The sequence below is a fragment of the Myxocyprinus asiaticus genome, chromosome 34 (assembly GCF_019703515.2).
Source record: "Myxocyprinus asiaticus isolate MX2 ecotype Aquarium Trade chromosome 34, UBuf_Myxa_2, whole genome shotgun sequence".
Taxonomy (NCBI): domain Eukaryota; kingdom Metazoa; phylum Chordata; class Actinopteri; order Cypriniformes; family Catostomidae; genus Myxocyprinus; species Myxocyprinus asiaticus.
Window position 1 is genome coordinate 24860298 of NC_059377.1, and position 27874 is coordinate 24888171.

The window sequence follows — 27874 nt, forward strand, 5'->3', positions numbered from 1 at the left end:
AGACAAAAGCGCACGCTGGTACATTGTGAAGATGCGTCAAATGCTCAAATGCGTAAACACTATCCAGACACAGAACCCCTGCAAGACCCGTCCATCCATCCCACATGAGTTCAGAGCCATTGAAAAGCCTGAGAAAAATGGAAAGCTTTTCTCTTTTAAATCTCGACCATGTCCACGTCCTCAAAAGAATGGATCTAATTAAAACGTTGCACTCGTCATCATTGTCAGAGCATTGCCAAAGTCTCCGAGAGAAGGCAGGGATGAGGGCAGTGCTAGGATGAGAGTCATATAGAGTCTCTCTCTCCCATTGGTTTGGGGCCTCACTCTGGACACGCAGTCAAGGGAACCTCCTGCCATATAAATAGGGCTGGTTGGTCTTTATTAATCTAGCATCACGGCAGCAGGTTCCTGCTAAGTTTGGAGTTTATACCACAACTGTATGCCTGCTCGAAGTAGTTAAAAAAGGGCACTGCAGCACAAGGAGTCTGCATGTCGGTTTAGACATGCTCAGCTTTGTGGATACCCGGATTCTGTTGCTGCTTGCAGTGACTTCATACCTAGCAACATGTCAATGTAAGTTTGATATATATGTTTTTGTTTTGTTTTTTTTCTTACCAAGGACCTTAAGGCTTTTTTTTTATTATTTTTTATCTCTGCTACAACTGGATTTGGTTGAACTTGGCTGGGAATTTACCTCCAGGGAAAGCTAGAGCTACATCTGAAGAATTGAGGCGTTTCCTTTGGCTTTCCACAGTAAAATCCACCGGATTTTTAAAAGGATTCTTCATGATCTGTGGATGTTTTCATCTGTTGCGCTTGAGAAATGGAAGCACAATGCATAGTTATCAAGAAGTTGCCAGATGCTGAGATGAAAATATTTCAAATGTAGATTAATTAAGCACAGCTGGTAAAAATATGTGTATTCTTACAGACTAGGTTAGGGCGCTGTAACCCATCTTTGTCCCATTCTCCAGCAGAATGTTTTTTTTAATTATAGGAGTTTGTCAAATCTGCCCCCTGCTGGCTGAAGTTTGTAATAACATTTACAGCATCCTAGTAAAGGATTCGTATACCGATTAAAAAAAAACTGTTGTCACTATGTATTTTATAAAAATAAAACTCACCCTATAACACAGTAAATTAAAACAGGATTAATATCTTAAAATAAAAAAAAGACCACAAAATACTATACTATATAATATTTTTACTATAGATTTTGTTAAATATTTGCAGCCTTTATTATTTTATGCCTTATTTAAATGTTTTTTATTTTAATTTTATTTTTTTAATTGAATAATGTGTCATCAGGTCAACACCCAGCGGTCACATACGCCACCTGGTGGATGATAAGCGACAGGACACGTAGTAGCTGCTTACAGGATAGCCTACATATCATTTAGCTAGTGTGATTGTCATGGCTGTTGTCATACCAGCCGGAAGGCCTAAGCCCATAAACAATCCTTGATAACTTATACTACTGTGACTCATTTATATATATATATATATATATATATATATATATATATATATATATATATATATATATATATATATAAAATAAAATAAATTCAGCCTAGTACAGTGTTTGCAGGATAACAATATATTTTAAGAAAATGCATTCTAACTAATAAACTGCATATTTTTTTCATTTGTTGGTAAATGAGAAATTATGTTTTTTAAAGCAAATATATTAGTATGATTATTTTTATTTTTTATTTAATTTTTTATTTTTGCAGATGTATATTAATTGGTAATCAATTATCAAGTACTTTAATATTAATTAAATGTATTACTTGGATAATAGTTTCGACTACACTACATTTGATGTCTTCAGCCATTCTTACAAAAGCTCAATCATAAAAGCACATTTAACTGCAAGTTTTTAATCTAGACACACTTCTGTTGCTTTTACGTAATTTTTTATTGGTTTTGCGAATTACATCAAATGGAATTGCACAGATTCAAATGTACAGGCTTCGATTAAGGCCTACTAAAATCAGGGCTTCTCATTCTGGCAACAATACAATATAACAGCACCATGCATCATTTATTTGTTTTAGCAAATTGGCTGTTGCACATAAAGCTTTTGGATTATTTATATTTTTCTAATAAATTACACACATTTCACATTTGAGTTGATAGTTATCATCAATCATTTTACAATTGATACTTTAGTTGCATGAATAATAGAACAATTATAAACAGTAGTTTTTTATTTTGTTTTTGCTTTCCTGTTCTTTAAAAATGTTACTATATTTCACCATTATATTGAGTGCAAAACTCTAATCGATCACTTCTGTGTCTCCCTCTCCTCTCTCTCTGTCTCTCTGTTTTTCTGTTTTCCCGTTTTCATCCTCCACCCCCATTTTCATCATCCAGCGGTCAGTACACTTGCATGGAGTTATTTGTAACAATTGTATTAATTGAGATATTTACCTTATCTGTTCCCAAGTCTCCAAATGGTTGATGATATTCGGTGAAAAGATCCCTCATGCCATTTGGTCTATCCTGAATATATAAAAGCATTTTAGAATATTGGAATTTCTGGGTTGTCACCTTCTTTCCTATGACGGAAAGAAGGAAAGCACCATTGGCTCAAGCAAATGTCAGTGAAACTAGAGACCACCTTATCCTGCCTACCAGGCAGCACGGGCACAATGGACCTTTTTAGATGGCCCTCTGAAGAGGTGGACTCAGAATAACAAAATCAACATGCCGCAGAAATTCTTTCAAACTAGTGGATATGCCCAGCAGTTCCCCCAAGCTGCTGTGGATATGCATAGCAGTGATTATATACAGTAAAATTGGAATACATTTGCAACAAATATTTGGGATGGAGTCAGATTGGTCACCTGAATATCAAAAAAAGTATTGAACTCTAACAACAGTAGGTGCTTGAAGGAGTATAATGAGAAAGTTCAAGGTTTGGTCAGTGGGACAGGCTGACTATCCTGTTCTTGTGATGTGAACTAGGCCTTTGCACTCCTTGGAGCACCTCTGTTGAATGTGTGTCTTCAAAGCACTTAGTCAAGTTTACACAACTATTATCAACAGTTTTGGGCATGTGGTTAATGATATACATTACATATTGCATGGTTATATAGCTTTTGCTTAGGACTAATATGCATGTTTTTTTTTTTTAAAGAGTACCTGTATAAGAAATGTTTTTGATATACGCTGTTACACATCACATGACATAAGAAACCTAGACAGATTAGTTTTATCTGAAGCTGAGCATTAATTCTTATGTTCACGGTGATGGCTGTAGTGTGGCATATCAAACAATGATGTTAATATTGAGTTTATGTTTTAATCAGTTTCAAACCGGCTTTTTGAAAATGTATCACAAGCCTGCACTAAAGTCACTGACAGATTTGTTTGCAAACAGTCTTGGATATGACATCAGATTTTTGCTTTATTTTTATTTATTCATTACTTTTTGAGACAATGAACTATTGCACTTTAGATTATAGGTCTGTGTCTGTTGTTTTCTGCTTATATATTTACATAAATAGGGCCTCAGGGGACCAAAAGGACCCAGAGGTGACAGGGTAAGTGGAATTATTCAACATTATAATCTATATATACAGTATATATATTTTTACTTATTTTAATGTTATATTTAAATGTCTGAGAGATTGTTACTGCATTTCAGGCCAAAGGGCAACTTCAAGAACATTATTGCTGGAAATAAAAATGAATTTAAACATAACCTACTGTATAATGAAATATGGATTAAGAATGAGCATGTGAAAAGCTATTCTGAATATCCTGAATTTCACTAATTTAGCATAATGACTAGTTCATCTAAACACAATAGGTTTACCTCCTATTTTTAACACATGCTTAATTAAACTTAAGATTGTTTATGACTAGCTCAACTTTGTTATCTGTTCTTTTTCTCCATAAGGGTCCTAAAGGACCAGATGGAAAACCCGGCAGACCTGGACTTCCTGGGCCACCCGGCCCCCCTGGCCCCCCTGGTCTTGGTGGAGTAAGTTTCCATTTCAAACTACAAATTTTCTAGAGACCTAAACCGGTTTTATTACATAGCGGTTGAGTGATTAAAGCAACTAGCCATATTTTGGGGCTCGTGATCCTTCTGTTACCCCATGGCCCAGTCATATTTCACCTTTGACCTTTAACCTTTAACCTTTGACCTGAACTTTAGCTCCCTTTTCGACTTGTCTCAAAATGGCTTCTAAAGGTGTGAGGATTATTTCTATTGGTGTTTGTCATTATTACAAGGATAGAAACTGTTTACAGTAACAATCAGTTATCAAATAGGAAACATTTTCAGAATATGGTTTGTTTCTGAGGCAATAAGACAAGAACACATCTATTTGCATAAGGGTACATGTTTCATGGGTACAGTTTAATATAAGGGACAAGAACAATGGTGTGACAGGCTATACTCCATCCAAAACTGTTTTTTAACAGCATATTTAAAAAAAAATAATAATAATAATTATCCATGTAGTTTCGAAAACCGCCTAAAATATACATACCTGGTAGAAAAAAAAGTCATGGATATGTTATCGTTTAATTTTTTTGCATATTTGTAAATAAAGCGTTTACTCAATTGCCTTTGTAGAACTTTGCTGCTCAGTATGATGGATCTAAAGGAACTGACCCTGGACCCGGACCTATGGTGAGTTCATGTTTATCAGCTTCTTTTCTATTCAGTTCCATATCCATTGATGCGAAACTTCTCTATTAATATTGAATATATTGAATATTAGGTTTACATAGCTTAGAATATTTTAAGTGAAATATTGGACCTTTTATTCTGAATAGGGCTAAGTTCTTCTTAGTTTATAATATCTAAATCATTGTTGATGATATAAATGAAGAGCTGCTCATTTTCACTTTCACTTTCGCAGGGTTTGATGGGACCTAGAGGCCCAAGTGGACCTCCTGGTGCCCCTGTGAGTATTTCATTCTGGATTACAGATATATATATATATATACTTTTTCAACAAAATATTGTAGTCCACATCATGTAAAATATTGTTCCAATAAGCAAGCATTTTACCAAGCGAGTAAGCATGTACTCAGCTCAGTGGGTATTTTTGGCCTTATTAAAAAATAAAAGTGGCATTTTTACTTTTCTCATAATGTAGGGACCTCAAGGATTCCAAGGACATGCTGGTGAGCCCGGAGAGCCTGGACAGGGCGTAAGTAGTTGGTATCACACACTCTCAAGAAATTGACAGAGTTTGGAAATGACCTTTAAACATCAACGCTGAAATCTCATGACAGGGACCCGTTGGTGCTCGTGGCCCTCCTGGACCTCCTGGCAAAAATGGAGAAGATGTGAGTACTATAATGTCATGGAATAATACTAAACTTCTAACTTGACCGTACTTTCATACACTCTAAATTCTGATTGGATGCACTGCATTCGATGACTAAAAACCCATGCATGGTACCCGTAAACAACCTACAGTTCAGCTAATGAACTATATTATTTGGCAGAATTTTTTTCTCATTATTAATATTTATAAATGTACAGTAACTACTTATTGAGCACTGGTGTATTTTATCATATGGATATTGCTGTCATTTTGTAAAAGCCAAAAGCCTCTCAAGGCTGAGCTATACAATGATTTTACCATGGCCCATTGAGGCATATTGCTTTAATTTCCTCTGTCCAAATGTATACATTAAGTTTTGAAAACTCGTTTTATAATTCTCTTAAAGGGAAACAATGGAAGACCTGGAAAACCTGGAGATAGAGGAGCCCCTGGAGCTCAGGTAAGGGCAACATAAAACATTTTTTTTTTTTTTTTTTAAACAAACAACATTTTGTCCACCTTAGTATTATATTTTACACAGAGGTATCCACAGAATACAGTTTAGATTGTGTTCTGGTAGTGTATGATATGTACTTATTTAGGTGGTTCATCTTTTCTCTTTCTTCTACAGGGTGCCCGTGGTTTCCCTGGAACTCCTGGACTTCCTGGCATGAAGGGACACAGAGTAAGTATTTAGTTTGGAAGACTGATGACATTGTTAATACAATGAGTGTAAAATAACCTCTTCCTTAAACATTGGTAGCCTCTGGCCGTCAGAACCAGGGTTATGAACCGGGCCAATGGGGCCAGTGCCCTGGGACCTCTGACTACCAGGAGCTTCAAGCCAATACAGATGTAGAATTGACATAGATTGGCTCAGTTTGAACTAAAACAAGAAATAAAACATGTTATATGTTCCTTTGCACTAACAAAGCCTTCTAGTTGTGGTACATTGTTGTCTCTTTTACAATAAATTATGTACATAAAGTGTTCATTCTCGTAATGCCAGCTATATTTATCGTATTTGAGACTTATTTTTCATATTTGCAATATAATTTATTGTTATTTGGAGATAACATGTTGCATTTGCAACAAGAGGGTGCTTTCAATGATGCCTCACGGGACAATAATTAATCCTTGCCAAAGACATATGTGCTTTAACATCTGACAGAAAGAAGAAACACTGAAATGAGACTACAGATGTGGTTTCAATTGCTCATACAGAGATATCTTCAAGTAATCCATAATCTTCTAAGTAACCATTATCTTCATTTCTTGTGCCTTAGGGTTACACTGGTCTTGATGGACGCAAAGGAGAGCCTGGCGCAGCTGGTTCTAAGGTAATAATCACACTTAATCCAAAATTTGAAGGAATACTTGTTATAGCATTTCATATTGTGAAGAAATGCACCCAAGGCTTTCAAAACACATAAAAACGATTTAGTTTAGTGGAAGCTAAATGCAACATCAGGATCAATCGTTACTTGTAACTTTTTCTAAATGTATTTAAATGTGAATGTTCATCATGGTGTGTTCATGCATTACATTTAAAATTCAATTCAATTCTAAGTAATATGAAAAGCACTTTTAACAATACAAATCATTCTAAAGGAGCTTTAAAACATTGATCATTTTCCTTATATGTAATATACAGTATAATGAATAATTTCAAAAAATTATGTCTTAATTTGAATGTTTTTGTTTGTCTCTTTACAACAGGGTGAGAATGGTTCTCCTGGATCAAATGGAAGCCCCGGACAGGCAGTAAGCCAAACTTTATTATTTACTCAGTGATATTAAATATTCTATAGTTTTTACATTAGCGCAAATGCCTATATGAGTTTACAGGCCTTGACATGTCATGTACATTAATCCAAGTTTCTACTTGCTAGTTCACTCATGATTTTCATAGGCACTGTCTTCTTGTTGCACAGGGTGGTCGTGGTCTTCCTGGTGAAAGAGGTCGTGTTGGCCCCTCTGGCCCAGCTGGTGCTCGTGGTGCTGATGGCAACACTGGTCCTGCTGGCCCTGCTGTGAGTGTACTATCTGCCCTTTGACCCTTCTGTCTCTTAAAATGTGCTTTATGCCATAATCCCAAAGTAACCTTGCGGATGTAATGTGTTTTCTATACCTCTCAGGGTCCTTTGGGAGCAGCTGGACCACCCGGCTTCCCTGGTGCCCCCGGACCTAAGGTATGAGTGAAAGCTGACTAAATCAAAACTTCCATTTCTACTTTCCACTGTAAATTTGGCTGGAACTAGAAGAAGCTAATAGACATGCTTCTAGAGGAAGCTAATACTGCTAGAGTGAAACTGAAATATTTATTTCATGTGATTTTAATCAAAACACAGCTGATCTTTTGCTTTACATGTATCTACATGCATCTTAACCCTGTTCATATTCTTTTGAGAATTGACTTTGCTGTCTTTATGTTTGGGTTCCCAGAGACCACAATGATGCTTTTGTCAAAATTAACCTATTATTTTCCCTAAAATATTCTTGTAAAATGTTCCTCTGACTTAGTAAAAACCCAGTAGACAGAAATTATTGAAGCTTTAACATTCCGTTATATCATAAATTAGGCGTCAGTGTTGGTGTAATCCAATTACAAAGTAATTAGTTACTGTAATATAATTACTTTGTGTCAAAAAAAGTAGTGTAATGTGTTACATTTAGAATTCTTGTAATCAGATTACAGTTACTGACTTAAATTTTATTTAATTAGTTTTAAGAACATTATAGGGTTATGCTTATTTCTGATATATTATTTATGTAGAATACATGAATTATGGTCCCGTAATGAGTCATTGTGAAGAAATGTGAGGTGCTGAGTGTATGACTTGTGTGTAACAATGAACAAGGAAGCAATATAAACATTATTTTAAATTTGTTGAGTGGAAATGTGTTAACTTAAAAAAATAAAATAAAAGTAACTTAAAAGTAAAGTAATTAGTAATGTGATTATTTTTTCAATTAAGTAATTAGTAAAGTAGTCTGATTACAATTTTAGAGAAATAATTAGTAATTTATAGTGGATTACTATTTTTAATTTCCAATATAGTAATGTTTCTTCTGTTTGGGGTCAGTCTGACTTTTGCAAAAACAAATTTTAGAACAATACAACAAAACTAATCCAAACAGACAATTGTGATGAGTAACCTGCAACAGTGTATACACCAATCAGGAAATCATAGCATGTAAAAATTCATTGCATTTAGTCATGCTTTATATCTGGGATCTCTGAGACCCCAAACAGAAGTACACTTTTTCATGGAAGACATGGGATTAGCGTTATCAAGTTTATAAAGTTTTGTTTATAATCAGTTCTGACAACATTAGGGAAATTCATATGTACAGTAGTGTCAACCTAATACTTCAATGTTAAGCATGTTTCTGGAGATGTTAAAACAGGGTTAAAGCATGCTTAGGGCATGTTGCCATCTGTAATTTATCATGTGTATTATATTTGACAGGGAGAAATTGGAGGTGCTGGTCCCACTGGCCCATCTGGACCTCAGGGACAAAGAGGAGAGCCAGGCACGAATGGTGCTGTCGGCCCAGCTGGACCCCCTGTAAGTGCATTTTAAATCATTTCAAGATCATCAGACCGGATTTTGGATTTTGAGTAAACAGCCTAGTAATATGTATCTCTTTGTATGTTTACAGGGTAACCCTGGTGCTAATGGTATCAATGGTGCTAAGGGAGCAGCTGTGAGTAAAATTCCATTTAATTTAAAGAGATTTATTTTCTAATCAGTTACATAAAAAGAGATAGGAGATAAAGAGAATGCAGTTTTATATCGAGAAGATGATGCCCTTGCATATGTTAAGCAGTTGTCTTGTCCTTTTTAAATGGAAGGATGCCTTGATTAAAACAGGTATATGCCTGGGATACATACACTTTAGACAGAATTTTGTGAACAAATTAAGAAAGTATGTGTACTGGACAATAAAACTGTATTTTATTCTATTTATTATTTATATAAATAAATTTACAACTAACTAAAGTGACTAAATTGATCATAGAATAGATCATGTTGCATTTATATTACTATTTAAACCGAATCACTGAAAGCAGTATGTTTTATCTTGAAGCAACACTTCCTTCATTAATCCAAATCTAGTGTTATTATAGTTTTGGATTTTTAATTTAGTTTTCATTTCTATTTTATATTTAATTTGTCATTCCAAATTAGTTTTCACAGTTATTCTGTTAGGTTTAATTTAGTTTTTGTTTTCCCAGTTTCTGTTTCAGTTTTTATTTTAGTTTTAGTATTTTTTATGGCTGCCAAAACTGAACGTTTATTGGTATCAGTCTAACATCATTACATTTCTCAAGGCAGCCTTGTGTTACCTAGTTGTATTATCATGTTTTATTTGATTGTAAATGTTGCAAATGTTATAATACAGGGTGAATATGGGTAAACTGACAAAGGACATTTAAACTGGATCCCCATTGTATCCATATGAATTTCCTATAATCATTATAAATCATTACTAAATTAATCTTTGGGAAGTAAACAACAGTTCACCCAAAAATGAAAATTCTCTCATCATTTACTCACCCTCATGCCATCCCGGATATGTATAACTTTCTTTCTTATGCAGAACACAAACAAAGATTTTTAGAAGAATATTTCAGCTCTGTAGGTCCTCACAATGCACATGAATGGTGGCCAGAAAGTTGAAGCTCAAAAAAGCACATAAAGGCAGCATAAAAGTAATGCATAAGACTCCAGTGTTTAATCCATGTCTTCAGAAGTGATATGATAGGTGTGGGTGAAAAACAGATCAATATTTAACTCCTTTTTTACTGTAAATCATGACATTAGCAGTCTCCTTGGTGATCATGATTTCAAGCTCAATTACACCTTCTAGCGCAATCTAGCGCTCTGCCAACTCTACTAGGAAGTGTAATCGAGCTTGAAATCATGATCATTCCTGTAGACTGCAATTCAAAGATGTACAGTGAAAATGGAATTACATTTTGGTCTGTTCTCACCCAAAACTGATTAGATTACTTCGGAAGACATGAATTAAACCACTAACGGACTACTTTATGCTGCCTTTATGTGCTTTTTGAAGCTTCAAAGTTTTGGACCCTGTTGACTTGCATTGTATGCACCTACAGAGCTGAGCTTCTAATAACTTTGTTTATGTTCAGCAGAAGAAAGAAAGTCACATTTGGAATGGCATGAGGGTCAGTAAATGATGAGAGAATATACATTTTTTGGGTGAACTATCTCTTTAACTTTTTGAGGTTTTAAATTGATTATTTTACTTTGGGATGTGTGGCAGAGCTCATTTCATGACCCCCGGTGGGATAAGCAATGGTAAAGAAATTGACAAAACATTTTGAGGTGTAATGCTTGTAAATGTTACATTATGATTTATGATGTAAAAGTGTATAAGAAAATATAAATATTAATTCCAAATACTTCATAAATATTTTCTAGAGAATAATTTTTCCTCTGTTCCACTTTACTGCTTAAAAAATCTGGGATTTGTTAAAAAGAGGGTTTTCAAAGGTTCCACTTCCCTGTAGTAAGCATTTCTTAATTTTTGTTTTTGACTAAAGTAGAAGACATCCTAAGCTTTCTTCAAAGGTATAATGTTAGGTTATGTGTGTTTGGATCATAATTAAAAGTGTCAAGAAATTGACAATTTCCAAAAGTGTCCCACTTTGCCCATATTCACCCTAGTATATCAAAAACTAAAACTAAAATTATTTTGAGACAATTCATATTTTTATTTTAGTTAGTTTTGGTGTTATGAAAAAGTATTTTAGTTTAGTTTCAGTTTTTTTCCAATAATTTCAGTTTTTATTTTTATTTAGTTAACGAAAATATTTTTATTTAGTTTTAGTTTCAGTTTTCGTTAACTATAATAACACTGGCATGAAAGTGTTTTTTGAATTTTTATATACATTTTGATGTCTTTCACAGGGCCTACCAGGAACTGCTGGTGCCCCTGGATTCCCCGGCCCAAGAGGAGGCCCTGGCCCCCAGGGACCCTCTGGAGCCTCTGGCCCTAGAGGTCTTGCTGTGAGTACCATCCAAATAGTCTTGAACAGACTTGACATGGACCAACCACTATGTTCACATTGTCTTTTAGTGATGCCCTATAATTCCCTGATATTTGACCATAAAATTAACCAAAAAGTTAGGCCAAAAATTTCCCAGAAACCATTTACAGAACTACTAATCATTAACCACAAGTTTGACATGAAAAAAAAAAAGCAGCGTGCATGTGCAATGATCCAGGTTTATTTGGATTAAATGTTAACAGTGTGACGATATCTTGCCAGAAAAGAGGTCACATTTACAGATGATGAGCCCCTCTCTGTATGATATGTGTGATGATATTATAGAGGAGAAATCCAGATGGATAATAATTACAACTGCCCAACAATCATATTGCAGTCAAAAGCGTGATCGCAAATTCAGTTTGAATTGTATTTGTATAGTTTACTAGTTCAAAATATAACATATATGTCTGCCAAAATTTCAAATGAATTTTTGTACCTTTCCTGAAGAAACAGAAAATAGCCCTTTTGTCCTTTGATGTGTATTCCTAAGCACTTTGTTTATTAGCCAAAAATCAGGTGAATAATAATTTGTTAGTATTCTGTTTTCTGCACATCATAATAGTGAGTATGAAAAAGCTATACCTACTCTTATTTTGAATAGAGCCTACACTGTTTTTTAAGGTGGTATAATATGGTATTGAGAATTTTGGTTTTAGCCTTTTTCATTTTTTGCATCCTTACTGTTTATACGTTTTTCTTCATGAATATTTATTAATGAATTTCAGCTCTGTACAGTTCATGATTTAACGTTAAAATGACCTTTGAACTGTTTCGATTCTCAGGGTGACCCTGGCCCTGCTGGAGTGAAGGGAGATGCCGGTGTCAAGGGTGAGCCTGTGAGTATACACGCTGTCAGTCATCTCTCCATGTTTTGTAAAGCATGCAGTCCATGCCATGATTAAGTGCCACTGTTCACTTCCTTTTGTGTCTGTTTCCTGTACAGGGTAGTGCTGGTCCTCAGGGTTCCCCTGGTCCTTCTGGTGAAGAAGGCAAGAGAGGCTCAACTGGTGAGCAGGGGTCTACTGGACCCATGGGTATTCGTGGAGCAAGAGTAAGTTTGATCTCATTTTTTATATGTAACCCAATTTATGGGCATGCAAGTGAATAAAGTAATGTGATGGAGGTGACTTAAAGGGGTCATACTGTATAATGAGAAATTTAATCTTCCATTTTAATTATGTGTCAGAGAGACCAACATTATAAAGAGGACCACAACGAGAAAAATAAAATAATGAAAAAAGAAAAAAAAAATGATCCCTTTAAATCACCACTTTAAGTGGCCACGTAAGTGAAAATAGTTTTCAAGTACTGTTTCAGTTAGAATGAGTGCTAAAACATTACAGGAAAAACAAGTATAGAGCAACAGTACAGAAAATGTAAAACAAATATATATATTACAGTATGTAAGACCTCTTTCTGTAAGACGCATTGTAAATATTTAATGAGCTTGATGTCGTGGTTCACTTTTAGTACAAAATTGTTACTTTGATCTGATTATATATGTAATTGCTCATGTTTTTATTATTTATTATAATTAATTTATGTATGTTTGTGTTTCTCACAGGGAGCCGCTGGTACTCGTGGTTTGCCTGGTATGGCTGGCAGATCAGGCCCAATGGTAAGACTGAGAGATATTAGTACTGATCAGCTAATCAAACCAAGCGGTGTGCATGGAAATTGACAGTAATTCTGAATTACTTTGCACAAAAGCATAGATGGCTAATCATCAAATCATTTTATTTCCACTCTGGTTTGTGTTACAGACACAAACATCTAAATTAACTGGTTTGATTGAAATCAAAAATATAATGTATCATTACTGAATCAACCTGAATACACGAAGTTTAACCAACAAAACTAACTTAAAGGGTTAGATCAGGTAGAAATAGCTCCATAAGGTAACAATAACCGGTTACCACTTTTTACAGTGCACATTTGGAGACATTTTACAATAAATACGAAATAATATAGTGCTTAGGAGTAAACAATTTAACAGCAAGGGTGTAGATAGCATTACTGTAAAACTTTTAAAAATGGGTCATCCCGCTTTTGGGCAATAGTCTTTATATTTGAATACCTTTGTTTTGCTTGGTCACAGTGGAAGAAAAAAATTGTAGCTGGCCACATAAAACAACACTTTTAAAGGGATAAAATGAAAATGTTCTCATCATTTACTCACCCTCATGCCATCCAAGGTGTACGACTTTCTTTCTTCTGCTGAACACAAACAAAGATTTTTAGAAGAATATTTCAGCTCTGTAGGTCCATACAATGCAAGTGAATGGTGACCAGATTTTTGCAGGTCCAAAAAGCACATAAAGACAGCATAAAATTAATACATACAACTCCAGTGGTTAAATCCATATCTTCAGAATCTATATAATAGGTGTGGGTGAGAAACAGATCAATGTTTAAGTCCTTTTTTAATATCAGTCTTCACTTTCACATTCTTCTTTTGTTTTTGGCAATTCACATTCTTCACGCATATCGCCACATACTGGGCAGGGAGGAGAATTTATAGTAAAAAATGACTTCAATAGTGATCTGTTTCTTACCCACATCTATGATATCACTTCAGAAGATTTAACCACTGGAGTTGTATGGATTACTTGTATGCTGCATTTATGTGCATTTTGGACCTTCAAAGTTTGGCCACCATTTACTTTCATTGTATGGATATGCTTTAAAAAATCTTTGTTTGTGTTCAGCAGAAGAAAGAAAGTAGTACACATCTAGGATAGCATGAGGGTGAGTAAATGATTAGAACATTTTCATTTTTGGGTGAACTAACCCTTTAAGTCTAAGCAGATGATTCTACCAACCAGTTTTATCAACATTCGATTGAATGAACATCCAACAGTTTCCTAATATGTCTAGCACCCGCTTTACTGCTTTTCAGCAAATAGTTAGGACTACCTTATCAGCCTAGCACATGAATATTAATATCCATGAACTGTAAGGCTGATAAGGCTTATATTGTCTCCCTCCCCCCAATTTTCAGATTGTTCCTTCACACCTGTTTGACAGTTTTCCTGGCAGTTTGTGATAAATCATGCAGTACATTGTCCTGATCCTTTATTGAAGATGCTATGCCAGAACTGATCTATGACTCTTGTACTTCAGGGCATGCCTGGACCCCGTGGTGCTACCGGTGCCCCTGGAGCTCGTGGACCTCCTGGAGATGCTGGTCGTGCTGGTGAGGCTGGTCTTACTGGGGCCAGAGTGAGTATCACAACTCTTCTAAATCACAACTAGCCTCACACTACTTTATTTCTGTCCGGTCCATTATGACTGGAAAATACAATTCAAGAAACACACGAGACTGTATATAGATATTTATGATATAATAATTTTTCATCTCTCCTACAACCATGTTAGCATTTAAGATAAAGCATTTTTTAAACATGAGTGCGTGACCATGATCTTATACCTCTACAGGGTCTTCCTGGTAGCCCTGGCAGTGCTGGACCCCCTGGAAAGGAGGGGCCTGTTGTAAGTATATACTCATTTACTTAGTATTTACTTACTATAATTTCACCTCATAGTCTGAGTTACCAAGTTACCAAGTAATTTGTGTAAAAAAAAAAAAAATATGCAGTGAATTTGATGTATTCACAATGCCCTTAAAAAAGTACTGTTGTGGTACTATGGTAGAATGGTGGTATCAGATGGTAGTTCAGTGGTACTTGCCATGGTATTCCAGGGAGTAAAAAAAAAAAACATGGTATACCATGGTAAATTTTTTGTACTTTTTTGTAATTGTACCATTCACATTGTGCTTTGTGTGTGCTTATCACCACTTCTTTTTCCCCATTCTAGGGTCAGAATGGTCAAGATGGCCGCACTGGCCCCCCGGGCCCAACCGGACCCAGAGGCCAGCCTGGTAACATAGGATTCCCTGGCCCTAAGGGACCTTCTGTAAGTATTGACTGTATCTTGTGTGCTGCTGCCTTTAATCTTTGTTAAGAGATTAAAAAATATCATGTCCCATCAAAATAACTGGGATCAACTGCAATGAAATTACAAATGAACAATATTTTTTTAATATGTTGACATATACATTCATTTAAAAAATGTATTAGTATATGTTGAAATTAATATTTACAAAGTGTAATAAGGTCTGTGAAAGTACTGTTCATTGTTAGTTCATGCTAACTAATGTAGTTAATTTATGTCAACAATACAACCTTATTGTACCAGATAACTTAGCAATGACCTTACAAATGAATAACTGAAGCTATGACCTAGCAATGCACATTAAAGCCTACTTAATTGGTAGTGAGTGTCCACACTACAATATGCACATCCTTATTGTATTTTTGTTTGAATGTAGGGTGAAGCTGGCAAGCCTGGTGACAAGGGGCCTGCTGGCCCCACTGGACTGAGAGTAAGTATTTCAGAGACAGTTAAACTTACTTTAAACATTCAGCAGTATCCAGTCTCAAGGAATGTTATTGACGTTATCGAGCTGCTCTGATTCCATTGTTCTTTCTATTTAGGGTCTCCCTGGTCCTGATGGTAACAACGGCCCTGCTGGTCCTGTTGGACTTGCTGTAAGTAGGCCACCTCAAATTGTGATTAGCACATGATTTTTCACAGTTTCTCAGTGGTAACCGATCATTTTATTCTCGTTTAGGGTGGTCCAGGTGAGAAAGGAGAGCAGGGACCCTCTGGTGCTCCTGGTTTCCAGGTTAGTGTCTTGTCATGCTTGCTGATGTTTTTTTTTATTTTTTATTTTTTTTTAAATACAAGCCTTATCTTAAGACGTAACCCTGTAAATAGTCTTGCTCTAAACTCAAACTACACTGAAAGTATGAACTTAAAAAGTATGAGCCTTAGAAAAACCATAGACAATTACATGTGGCATTTTTCCACTTATAGTGTAAGCTTTGGTGTCACAGTTAAATCATAATTTTGACATAATATCTTTAATTAATATTCAATTCATTGTAGTAAAGAAATTAGTGATGTCAGTCAATTAAAGTATTTAATCGCGATTAATCGCATGATTTTTCGCAGTGAATCGCGATTAATCGCAAATTGTGAAAGTGCTTAAATCTGACTCTATATGTACTTATTTTCCTGTCAAAATGCATTTAGTTCCTTCTAAGAAAAGATACAATAATGTTTTATTAACATTTTCCAAACAAAGTATTCCACAGTATAAATATTGAAATGCAGTAAAATAGCACTAATTTAAGTAACATTAAATATTTCCTAAAGTCTAATCAGGGCTATTAACTTTGCTACAGCAATCGTGAAGTCGCATTCACATGATTTGCGGCATTTTTAACTCCATGTGAAAAGCGCTGCAGCACTGTTTTGCTCTGAGCGCTGGCACTGCGCCCGTAAATGATACTTCATTCGAATTGTTCGGTAAGACGGGAGCGCTGATTCTTCACTTCAGGGGATCATGTGAATGCAGTTTTTCACAGGTCCCATTTGGGTTTTTTTTATACAAAAATACGGTTAAGGGGTCCTTTCTCCATCACTTGATCACTGACACAAAATCACTTTGTTGGTGACGTGTGCTTCAGTGTAATGTACCGGGACACATCGTAAAGGTTCTGCCCTATTCCAAACAGTGACAGGACTCACACAAAGATGAATTAAATGTCAGAATCTAATGTGAAAATTTGCAAAAAAAAATCTTATATAAGCTCATATAATATTTAGTTTGAACTCATGAGGTTAATGTCATTTGTGAAAGGTTTTAGAAGAGTTTCAGACCTTATTTGTATCCAACTCATAGAAAGTGCCACATAGTAACTGTAATAGTCTTTAGAAAAAAAAAATAGAGAGCTGGCATGAAACTGTGATTATTTATATATCTCATTCAACCTTACAGGGTCTTCCTGGCCCCGCTGGCCCTGTTGGTGAGGCTGGCAAGCCCGGAGAAAGAGTGAGTTTTTATCACAACGAACACCTTGCACTAAATATAAAATTCTCATACATGACAGAGAATATTATTGGTTTTTTTTAAGTGTACATTTTGTAGTGCCTATAGCCCATACAGAAAATGTACACTACTAGTGAAAGGTTTGGACACACTAGACTGAACGTTAACAGACAGTATGTTAACAGACCTTTTGATCTGAAAACTTTAGTTATTTAGACAAATTGTGCCTACATGAATATTGAAGAATTACTATATGGTGAGTAAATGATGAGAGAATTATAATTTTTGGGTGAACTATTCCTTTAAGAGGTTTCTTCCAACCAGGACTTGGTCTTGACTCAGATTCGAACCCAACACTAGTTTTAGATATTTTTATGATCTGGAAGATTCAAATTTTTTTTAAATATTAAAACCCAGAACTCAAGCGCTGAGTGTGCATTTACAGTATGTATATATTTGCTTTTTTATTATTTTTATTTTGTATTATTATTTGCTTAGTTTTGATTAGTTTACTAAGTTTTGGTCACTACATAATTCTCATATTTCCATAATCTTTACATAGTTTTAAAGAGTTTACTAATACACTAAAATGTAAACTAAAGAATGAGTAGGTGTGTCTAAACCTTTGATTGGTAGTGTATGTTATAAGGTTTAGTACAACATAGTGTTTGTTTATTTATTTGTATTTGTATTTTATTCATGGCTCAGCTGGCATCACTTATGCAGTTATTTGTTCACAAGTATAATGTTTTGCATTAAATATCATGCAAATTAAAAAAACATATTCACCATCTCTCAACAGGGTATCCCTGGAGATCAAGGTGCATCAGGACCTGCTGGTGTGAAGGTAGCTTACCTTTCTCTGCTAAACATGTTTATTCTGAAATATGTAACACATGATGAATATGTTCAGGAGAAACAATAAGCATCTCTGACCGTCCCTGATGTCACTGTGTAGGGAGACCGTGGTAACCCTGGACCCGCTGGTGCTGCTGGCGCTCAGGGACCCATTGGTGCACGTGGCCCTGCTGGTACTCCTGGCCCTGATGGAAACAAAGTAAGCATACACATAATTACACGTGTCATCCAGGCAAATGACATTTGTGAGTATGACTGACAAAATCCATTGATCTTCTTTTCAGGGAGAGCCTGGTGCCGTTGGATCTGCTGGTGCCCCTGGACACCAGGGAGCTGCTGGTATGCCTGGTGAGCGTGGTGCTGCTGGCACCCCTGGACCTAAGGGTGAGAAGGTAAGTTTAGGAGTCAGTTCATCATGCATTCAATGCTCATGGTCACCAATATGATATTTACTCAAAAAACAAAAAAATTGTAATGTATAGTGTACTGTATGTAAGGTGAATCCATGGAAAGTGGGAAAACTGGCCAAATGGAAGACAACAACAAAAAAAGAAAATGTTTTAACCATTTACTCACCCTCATGTTGTTCCAACCCTGTACGATTTTCTTTCTTTCATGGAACACTAAAAGATATATAAGGCAGAATGTTAGCCTCAGTCACCATTCACTTGCATTTTTTTTCCATACAATGAAAGTGAATGGTGACTGAGGCTGGCAGTCCCTAACATTCTGCCTAATATTTCCTTTTGTGTTTGACAAAATAAAGAAAGACATATAGGTTTTGAACAACATGATGGTGAGAAAATGATGACACCATTTTAATTTTTCTTTTTTCCATCATTTTATTATTTTTTTTATTTATTTATTTTTTATTTATTTATTTTTTATTATGTTTACTTTCAGTATTAAGTGAATCCTAAACTAGTATGGGATGACAATGTATCTCACTTTACCTGTATACACCCTACTTTACCGAGTTTCATAGTATATGTATGACATTTTATGCATATCACATTTGTCCATTTGTGTACTCTAATGCTTTAAATGCACAGTAATCAAAACATGTACAACACCTATCCAACTAAAAGTGTGTTTATTTAATACACAGGGTGAGGTTGGATACAGAGGACTGGAGGGCAATGTTGGAAGAGATGGTGCCCGTGTAAGTTCCTGCATGTGCCTTTATTAAATATCTCATTACATACCCAATAAAAATCACATATATTGTGTAGCCATGACCTATGGTGCTTGTTCTTCCATTTTCAGGGTGCTCCTGGACCCAGTGGACCCCCTGGACCCGCTGGTGCTAATGGTGACAAGGTAAAGAGCATTTTTTCAAAAGTTGTGACAGATCACTGCTGAGAATTGTTGCTTTTACCATTATACAGTGGATTTCCACCAGTGCAAAGGCATTTTTTTATTATTATTATTATGGATCTTGCATGTCATATTGTACATCATTACCATGATGTGTCAGAAAGCAAGATATCACAAAAATAACGAGTAGTTCAGATGACTGAAAGGAAGATCAAATTGAGTTTTAATCAGTGGCATATAGAACTAATAGAACTTTACCCATTAATGGAGATACTTGACCTCTTGACCTATTGCTTGAAGAAGAAAACTCTGTTGGCAATTGTCACAATATGACCAGATTTAGAGAAATTTGTACTGCCTCACTGCTGCCCTCTACTGTAAAGTTGAAACAATATTAAAGTAATTAAAAAAATAATGGAGTTACAAAACAAAACAAAATTAAATTATAGACATTACATGATAAGATTCCTTTTCAGTATTTTTTCCCCACAGTATTTTATTTAAATATCCTCTACAATATCTAACAACAGTGATCAACAGTGTATGACTCTTAATGGATGATGGAATCAAGCAGTACAATAGATGTTATGTTCACACCACAGTTGAATGTGGCCCAAATCTGTTTTATTTATTTATTTATTTATTTATTTATTTATTTATTTGTATCGCTCACATGTGATTTTTGGATGATTGTGTGATGAAAAAACTGGGTGACTTTCATATGTGGAAATAAATCAATGCATATCTGATTTTTTGTTGTGTGATTTCAGCGAGAACATTTGGAATTCATGCATCTGCATTTGTCTAAATTCTAAATTAAGCATTTTTCATAATTGCGCTTGATTTACCCTTGGTGTAAAACTTTAAATATATATTATATTATGAAATATCAGACATTATTAAATTTATTCAAAGCACCAGGTTAATGTGTTTTAGGAGGGTCACCTGTTTAGACCAGCATCTAATATGGGCCATGTTGTAGTCATAAAAAAAAACTGGGCACTTTGGCTTAAACATAGCTGAAGTATTCTAAGGGATCCTCAAAATATTAAATGATCTATTTTTTCTAAGGATTTTTTATTTTGTAGCTGAAATCCTGTCAACACAATTCATACACTATAATCTTTTGACTGTTGTCCAACTGTTAAGAGTGGGCCACAAATGGTTCCCTAACCATTATTTCTCTATTCACCTATATTATGGAACTTATACAAATATAAGTACTGCTTAATAATCAACATGGAATACTGTCAAAACTGGCAAACGTATTGACTTCAAATCACAAGTACTTGAAAGAATCATTATTATGTACACTACTAACTACATTAGTAATATACAATATACAATAATCCAAAGCTTGTCAAGAATTTTTTTAATGCTAGGACCTTCTTTGGATTCCTAACAAACTTTGGACCTCTGTGTTCTTTTCCAGGGTGAGTCTGGCTCCTTTGGTCCCCCTGGACCTGCTGGTGCTCGTGGTGCTCCTGTGAGTGTTATGATCGTTTATGCAAACATATTGCAAACTGTTGAGTTATTGAATGGAGGTCAAAAAAATAAAAATACAAAGATCTGCACATTGAATATGATGCACTTCAGAATTAGGCATTCATGCTCCTTGTCTTCTTTTGTAGGGAGAGCGTGGTGAGTCTGGCCCTGCTGGACCTTCCGGTTTTGCTGGACCCCCTGTAAGTCCACCTGAATTCTGTCTGCTACATTAGAACACTACTTAGTACTTCAAACATTGCACTTTTAAACTTTGAACACACATGCACTCTAGACTGAAAACTCTAGAACACAATGTGTCTTTTAGGGTGCTGATGGCCAGACTGGACAAAGAGGCGAGAAAGGCCCTGGTGGTGGAAAGGGTGACGCTGGACCTCCCGGCCCTGCTGGTCCCGCTGGCAATACTGGACCTCTTGTAAGTTTATGAGACACAAGCCTACTTTAAAGGGATAAATCTCCCAAAAATGAAAATTCCATGAAAATGGAAGTGAATGGGGCCAATATCAAAAATGTTAAAATACTCACTATTTTAAAAGTATAGCCATAAAACAAACAATATTCATGTTAACATGGTGTTAGTTTGATTAAATCACTTACTAACCTTTTCTGTGTAAAGTTATAGCCAATTTTACAATTTCATTGCCATGACAATGTAATGTAAATAAAAATGACAATTTAAACAACTTCACAGCTCAAATAATACATGTGTTTTAACAGAAGAATTAATGTAAGTGCTTTTATACAATTATACATTTCACATTTCTGCCTTTAAACCCTCCAAAAATTGGCCCCATTCACTTCCATTGTAAGTGCCTCACTGTAACTTCAATTCTTGCTTTTTTTAAAGAAAAGGAGGGACGAGCTGAAATTATTGTTTGTTGTAATCAACATTATGCCACAAATGCTGTCGAATGAGATTAACTTGTATTGAACCCGGAATATTCCTTTAATAATGCTAATATACAGAATGGGTGAAGAAACATGCCTATCTTATACTTACTTTCTTAGGTGTAATTGAGAAAACATGAGCAATATGGTAGCATTGACAAGTGCAGCTAGACTAAAACTTTACTATATTTGTAAATATTGATTTATCTTGTTTTATTAGGATTTATTCAACTTCATTTAATGTCTTGCGCATCTTTAGGGTCCTGCTGGTCCTGCCGGCCCACCTGGTGCCCGTGGTGACAACGGTCCTCCTGTAAGTATGCTTCCTGCATTATTTTATGGCATTATTGGCTGCTTTTTTTCATTGGGGAGACTTCTACATGTAACCCATACATTTTTGTCTCTATCCTAGGGTCTGACTGGCTTCCCTGGTGCTGCTGGCAGAGTTGGACCTCCTGGTCCTGCTGTGAGTATCATTAGATACCTTTAAATGGCCTAGTTTTGGAACTTATGCTTCTGCTTTTCCACTTTCTACTGTCTTTATGGACTTGAGCATGATCTAGTTTTCTTTCAATCCATAGGGTATTGTTGGACCTCCTGGTCCCTCTGGTAATTCTGGAAAGGATGGCCCTCGTGGTCCTCGTGGTGATGTTGGCCCTGCTGGTCCCCCAGGAGAGAACGGACTGATTGGACCACCTGGTCTTTCTGGTGAGAAGGGACCTTCTGGAGAGGCCGGTGCACCTGTAAGTGCTGACTGAATCACAGGCTTCAAAATATTATGAAATAGAGATTGTATCTCATGCTAACCTTTTATTCTGTTTAACAAATAGGGAATGCCTGGATCTGCTGGGCCTCAGGGTCAGCTGGGATCTCAGGGATTCAGCGGTCTTCCTGGCTCCAGAGGTGACCGTGGTCTTCCTGGTGGACCTGGTTCTGTTGTAAGTGCACTCTCAGTTATCTGATCAACCTTCTCCTGATTGTGGATTAAACAAACGTCTTATGGAGTAAATATTATGATATTAAATATTTTTTTTAGGGTGAGCCTGGAAGAGTTGGTCCTGCTGGTGCCCCTGGTGCCCGTGGTCCCGCTGGTAACATTGGTATGCCCGGAATGACTGGTCCTCAGGGTGAGGCTGGACGTGAGGTAAGGAACACTTCTAAATTTTTCTCACATTCCTTTACTATTCCTTTTGTTTTCAGTGCTCTTATAACCATAGCGCAGTCAGCAAAAATGCAAAGCAGTACCAGAAGCTTCATGTTCTTTATGCATAAAAAAATTATTTCTGATTGACAAGTGCCTTGAGAATCACCTTTATACTTCATCATAACACAAAAAAGCATACAATATTTAAACATGCTTCCTTGCTGTTTTGTAGGGAAGCCCCGGTAATGATGGACCTCCTGGCCGCCCTGGTGTTGCTGGTCTTAAGGTATACAGCTCAACTCTGATATGATTTTTAACTATACATTTCTTTATATTTGTTGTAAACAAGCTTTAACTAAGACTTTAGTCTTATGATAAATCTCCAAGTTATTTTTTACATATTCTGAGTGACATAGAAATGAAAATAAGACATTTAACTGGACTATTTCCATTGCCAGGGTGACCGTGGTGAGCCTGGTTCCACTGGACCTGCTGGATCTGTTGGTTCCCCTGGACCCAACGGACCATCGGGCGCTGCTGGCAGACCTGGAAACCGTGGTGAAGCTGTATGTGTCATTTATGTTCTCTTAACTTTTTCTCACCAGCTTCAGTCATTTACATTGCAGAGATCAAAGTCACTACTCTCTAATCTCTAATTTACACTCCCTTCAGGGAAATCCTGGTGCTTCTGGCCCTGTTGGACCAGCTGGAGCTAGAGGTGCAGCTGTAAGTGTGTTACAGTGTCAGATGTCATCTTTTATCAAAGGCATTTTCCTCCTTTTAATTCTCTCCTATGTCTCTTTTACGTTTTTTTAACAGGGGCCTGCTGGGTCTCGTGGTGAGAAGGGTGTTGCTGGAGACAAAGGAGAAAGAGGCATGAAGGGACTCCGTGGACATCCTGGTCTCCAGGGAATGCCCGGACCCAGCGTAAGTGACCATTTCTGTCACTCTGAGTTACTTTGAGTATATCAGACTTTGAACAAAAAGCATGAAAAAATGTGTCCTACAGGGTCCTTCTGGTGACTCCGGCCCTGCTGGTATTGCTGGTCCTTCTGGTCCAAGAGTAAGTAACTCTCATTTTTATGTACAAATTCATAGAATTTTCATCCTTTGTGAAATTTGGGAGGTGTGGGTAATTGCTTTGCAATGTGTCTTTAGGGTCCAGCTGGTCCTAATGGCCCCCCTGGTAAGGATGGTGTAAATGGCATGCCTGGTGCTATTGGACCCCCTGGACACCGTGGTCCTCAAGGGCATGTTGGACCTGTTGTAAGTAAATGTATTGCTGTATTCCCAGATTTTGTCTTTTGAAAGTAATATTTTTCATTTGGTATTTCCAAAGATGTCATGTAAACAAAAAATATCCCAAAATGAAAATATCATCATCATCATTTACTCACCCTCATGTTGTTGCAAGCCTGTATGACATTCATTTTTCTGTGGAACCCAAAAGGAGACATCAGGCAGAATGTTAGACTCAGTTACCATTCACTTACATCGTACAGAATGGAAAAAGGATGCAATGAAAGTAAATGGTGACTGAGGCTAACATTCCGCATAACATCTCCTTTTGTGCACTATAGGGTTTGGAACAACATGATAATGACAGAAATGTCATTTTTGGGGGGAAATGTAGATATGACTTTAGACAAGACACAACATTTTTTCTTTATGCATAACCATATATTCAATCTGTGATATGTTTGACTGCAGGGTCCTCCTGGATCTCCTGGTCTTCCCGGACCCCCTGGCCCAGCTGGCGGTGGATATGATACATCTGGTGGCTATGATGATTACAGAGCTGACCAGGCCTCTCTCAGGGCCAAGGACTATGAGGTGGATGCCACCATCAAATCCTTGAACACTCAGATTGAGAACCTGCTGTCCCCTGAGGGCTCCAAGAAGAACCCTGCCCGTACTTGCCGTGACATCAGACTCAGCCACCCAGACTGGAGCAGCGGTAAGTTACCAAAGCTCTGGCCTTTAATTTTTTTTTTTTTAGGGGAATTGATTATTGTCGATAACCTATAAACCTTTAAAGACAGACCTACCATGAGCTCTGAGGTTGTCAGTCAATGGTATATGCCATCAGTCTGCAATATTTCTACTTTTTTCTACATTGTTTTTTAAAATAGTGTTAAATAGCAGAATTCCTTGTGAAGAACTACACTACCCATGATCCTAAAGGGATCACTACCCACTACCCATGATCGTTCTCCCTACACTATCAAACTACATTTTATGTGTCTAAATATTTTGCAGCATACTTTAAACATATTGATTCCATACTTATAGTCCACAACTTTAAATCAATAGTTATATATTTTCTATTACGTCGTTCACAATGCTTCCTGGGATTGTAGTCCATTGCCTCACAGCCTCGCCAAAATTAAAGGAATATTCCAGGTTCAATACAAGTTAAGCTCAATCGACAGCATTTGTGGCATAATGTTGATTACCACAAACAATTATTTCAACTCGTCCCTCCTTTTCTTTAAAAAAAAAGCACAAATCGAGGTTACAGTGAGGCATTTACAGTGGAAGTGAATGGGGACAATTTTTGGAGGGTTTAAAGGCAGAAATGTGAAGCTTATCATTTTATTAAAGCACACATTCATTCTTCTGTTAAAACTCATATATTATTTAAACTGTAAAGTTGTTTAAATCATCAATTTTACAGTTATTTTAGCATTTTAGGGTTTGTTGACTACATCGTCATGGCAACAAAGTTGTAAAATTGGCTATAACTTTACACAAAAGGTTAGTAAGTGGTTTTATCAGACAAAAATCATGTTAACACATATTGTTTTTGTCTTGTGGCTTTACTTTTGAAACAGTGAGTATATTAACGTTTAAGGATTGGCCCCATTCACTTCTATTGTAAGTGCCTCACTGTAACCCAGATTTTTGCTCTTTTTAAAGAAAAGGAGGGGCAAGTCAAAATACATACATACAATATATATATATATATATATATATATATATATATATGGTAATCAGTATTATGCCACAAATGCTGTCCATTGAGCTTAACTTGTATTGGACCCGGAATATTCCTTTAAAATTCTTGTCTGTTTTTCAAAAAAAAAAAATTGTTATTTTTTTTGCTTTAAATAAAAGTTTGTAATGTTGCGATTTGTCACGGAGTTGATTCGTTTGGCTCAAAGCTATGAAAATTTTTTTATGGGAAAAATACTTCCGGAACCAAGGCGCCTAAAAAGTGGGCTGACACTGTTGCGATTTTTCCTACTATAAAATGGAAGGCTTATCTATGTTTTTTAATTCCTCTTTAGGTTTCTACTGGATTGACCCCAACCAGGGCTGCACCATGGATGCCATCAAGGCCTTCTGCGACTTCACCACTGGCCAGACCTGCATCCACCCCCACCCAGAGAGCATCCCACGCAAGAACTGGTACAGAAACTCCCAAGAGAAGAAACACGTTTGGTTTGGCGAGACCATCAATGGTGGTACTGAGGTAAATAGCAGTTTTCTAACAGTTAGATACATGACTGAACGTTTTTAAGATTTAGTTTAACATTTGTTTTCAACTTAGAAGTCTGAAGGTTGCTTTCTGGCATTCCCTTTTCAGTTTGGCTACAATGATGAGACCCTGAGCCCTCAGTCCATGGCTACTCAACTAGCCTTCATGCGTCTGCTGGCCAACCAGGCAGTCCAGAACATCACCTACCACTGCAAGAACAGCATTGCCTACATGGATTCTGAGAATGGCAACCTGAAGAAGGCTGTGTTGCTGCAAGGCTCAAATGATGTGGAGCTTAGAGCGGAGGGCAACAGCCGTTTCACTTTCAGCGTCCTAGAGGATGGCTGCAGTGTAAGTTCTGATTTTATGCTTGGATTAAATAGATATATAAGCCAAATGGCCGTAAATGGATATAATGGACCCTTTTCACAGACTATCATGACATGTTTCCACCTTAATAGCAGCGTAAATCAAATTGTTTATTTTTAATTATTTAATGTAAATGTATAACATTATTGTTTATGCTAAAGAAATCGTCAACAGTGCTGCAATGGGGTTTGTAAAATAGCTGCTATGGGAGTGATAGAAAGTTTGGCAATTTCTTTCTTCTGACTGCCGTAATCTATCTCTCTCTGCTTTTACCTCTTATGGAATGTCATAGAAACATAATAGTGGATTTTTTCTTTTGCTGTTGGAGCAAATGGGAACACAAAAATAATATTTGCTTTGGTCTCCCATTCAACACTACAAAAGTTTACCCCACTATAGGTTACCTGTGTGAAAATGGTCCATAGTGTTAGAGGATAGTGTTTATATAGAGACTGTCACCATCACGTAAGCTTTAAGTTAATCAAGGTAGTTTAAACACTTTACCATTACAGCATGTTTATGATATGATATGCTGACAAAGGGACTTTGACTTATACATTCTGTCTTTTTGTTACATCCCTGCAGAGACACACTGGTCAGTGGAGCAAGACAGTCATTGAATACAGAACGAATAAACCATCTCGTCTTCCCATCCTCGACATTGCACCTTTGGACATTGGTGGCGCAGATCAAGAGTTTGGTTTGGACATTGGCCCAGTCTGTTTCAAATAAATAGACTCATGATAAATTAAACGAGAGAAAGAAAGAAAAAAAGAAAAATCCCTGCCCTTCTTTCTGTGTTTTTTATACTGAATGCTGATTTTTTTCTGCAAATCCACTTGCTTAAGCTGGGCTCTATCGGAGAGGACAAATGGACTGAACGGAGCATTGAGCAATGCAAATTAATACAGCAGCCCAAAGAGACGCGGGAATACACCATGTTTGGGACATGTCATCATTCTGTAAAAATAAAAGAAGTGTAATAAAAACAATGAAAGACATCACTTTGTGGTCTTTGTATATCTTCCAA

At 36.4% G+C, this 27874-nt stretch overlaps 1 protein-coding gene across 1 annotated transcript; it reads left to right on the plus strand.

Annotated features, from left to right (window-relative positions):
• The first annotated feature begins 373 nt into the window (after positions 1-373).
• Positions 374-27845, plus strand: col1a2 (collagen, type I, alpha 2). Its single transcript, XM_051671146.1, has 50 exons — positions 374-573; positions 1321-1322; positions 3516-3551; positions 3911-3994; positions 4595-4651; positions 4884-4928; positions 5124-5177; positions 5263-5316; positions 5704-5757; positions 5929-5982; positions 6584-6637; positions 7017-7061; positions 7232-7330; positions 7436-7489; positions 8771-8869; positions 8964-9008; positions 11243-11341; positions 12168-12221; positions 12329-12436; positions 12950-13003; positions 14509-14607; positions 14824-14877; positions 15205-15303; positions 15719-15772; positions 15885-15938; positions 16022-16075; positions 17234-17287; positions 18087-18131; positions 18243-18341; positions 18427-18534; positions 19251-19304; positions 19409-19462; positions 20892-20945; positions 21091-21144; positions 21270-21377; positions 22110-22163; positions 22263-22316; positions 22432-22593; positions 22681-22788; positions 22887-22994; positions 23227-23280; positions 23453-23560; positions 23667-23720; positions 23814-23921; positions 24004-24057; positions 24153-24260; positions 24705-24951; positions 26285-26469; positions 26584-26826; positions 27430-27845. Exons 1-50 carry the CDS (start codon positions 504-506, stop codon positions 27574-27576), a joined length of 4059 nt encoding a protein of 1352 aa, XP_051527106.1. The 5' UTR covers positions 374-503; the 3' UTR covers positions 27577-27845.
• The last annotated feature ends 29 nt before the right edge of the window (positions 27846-27874 follow it).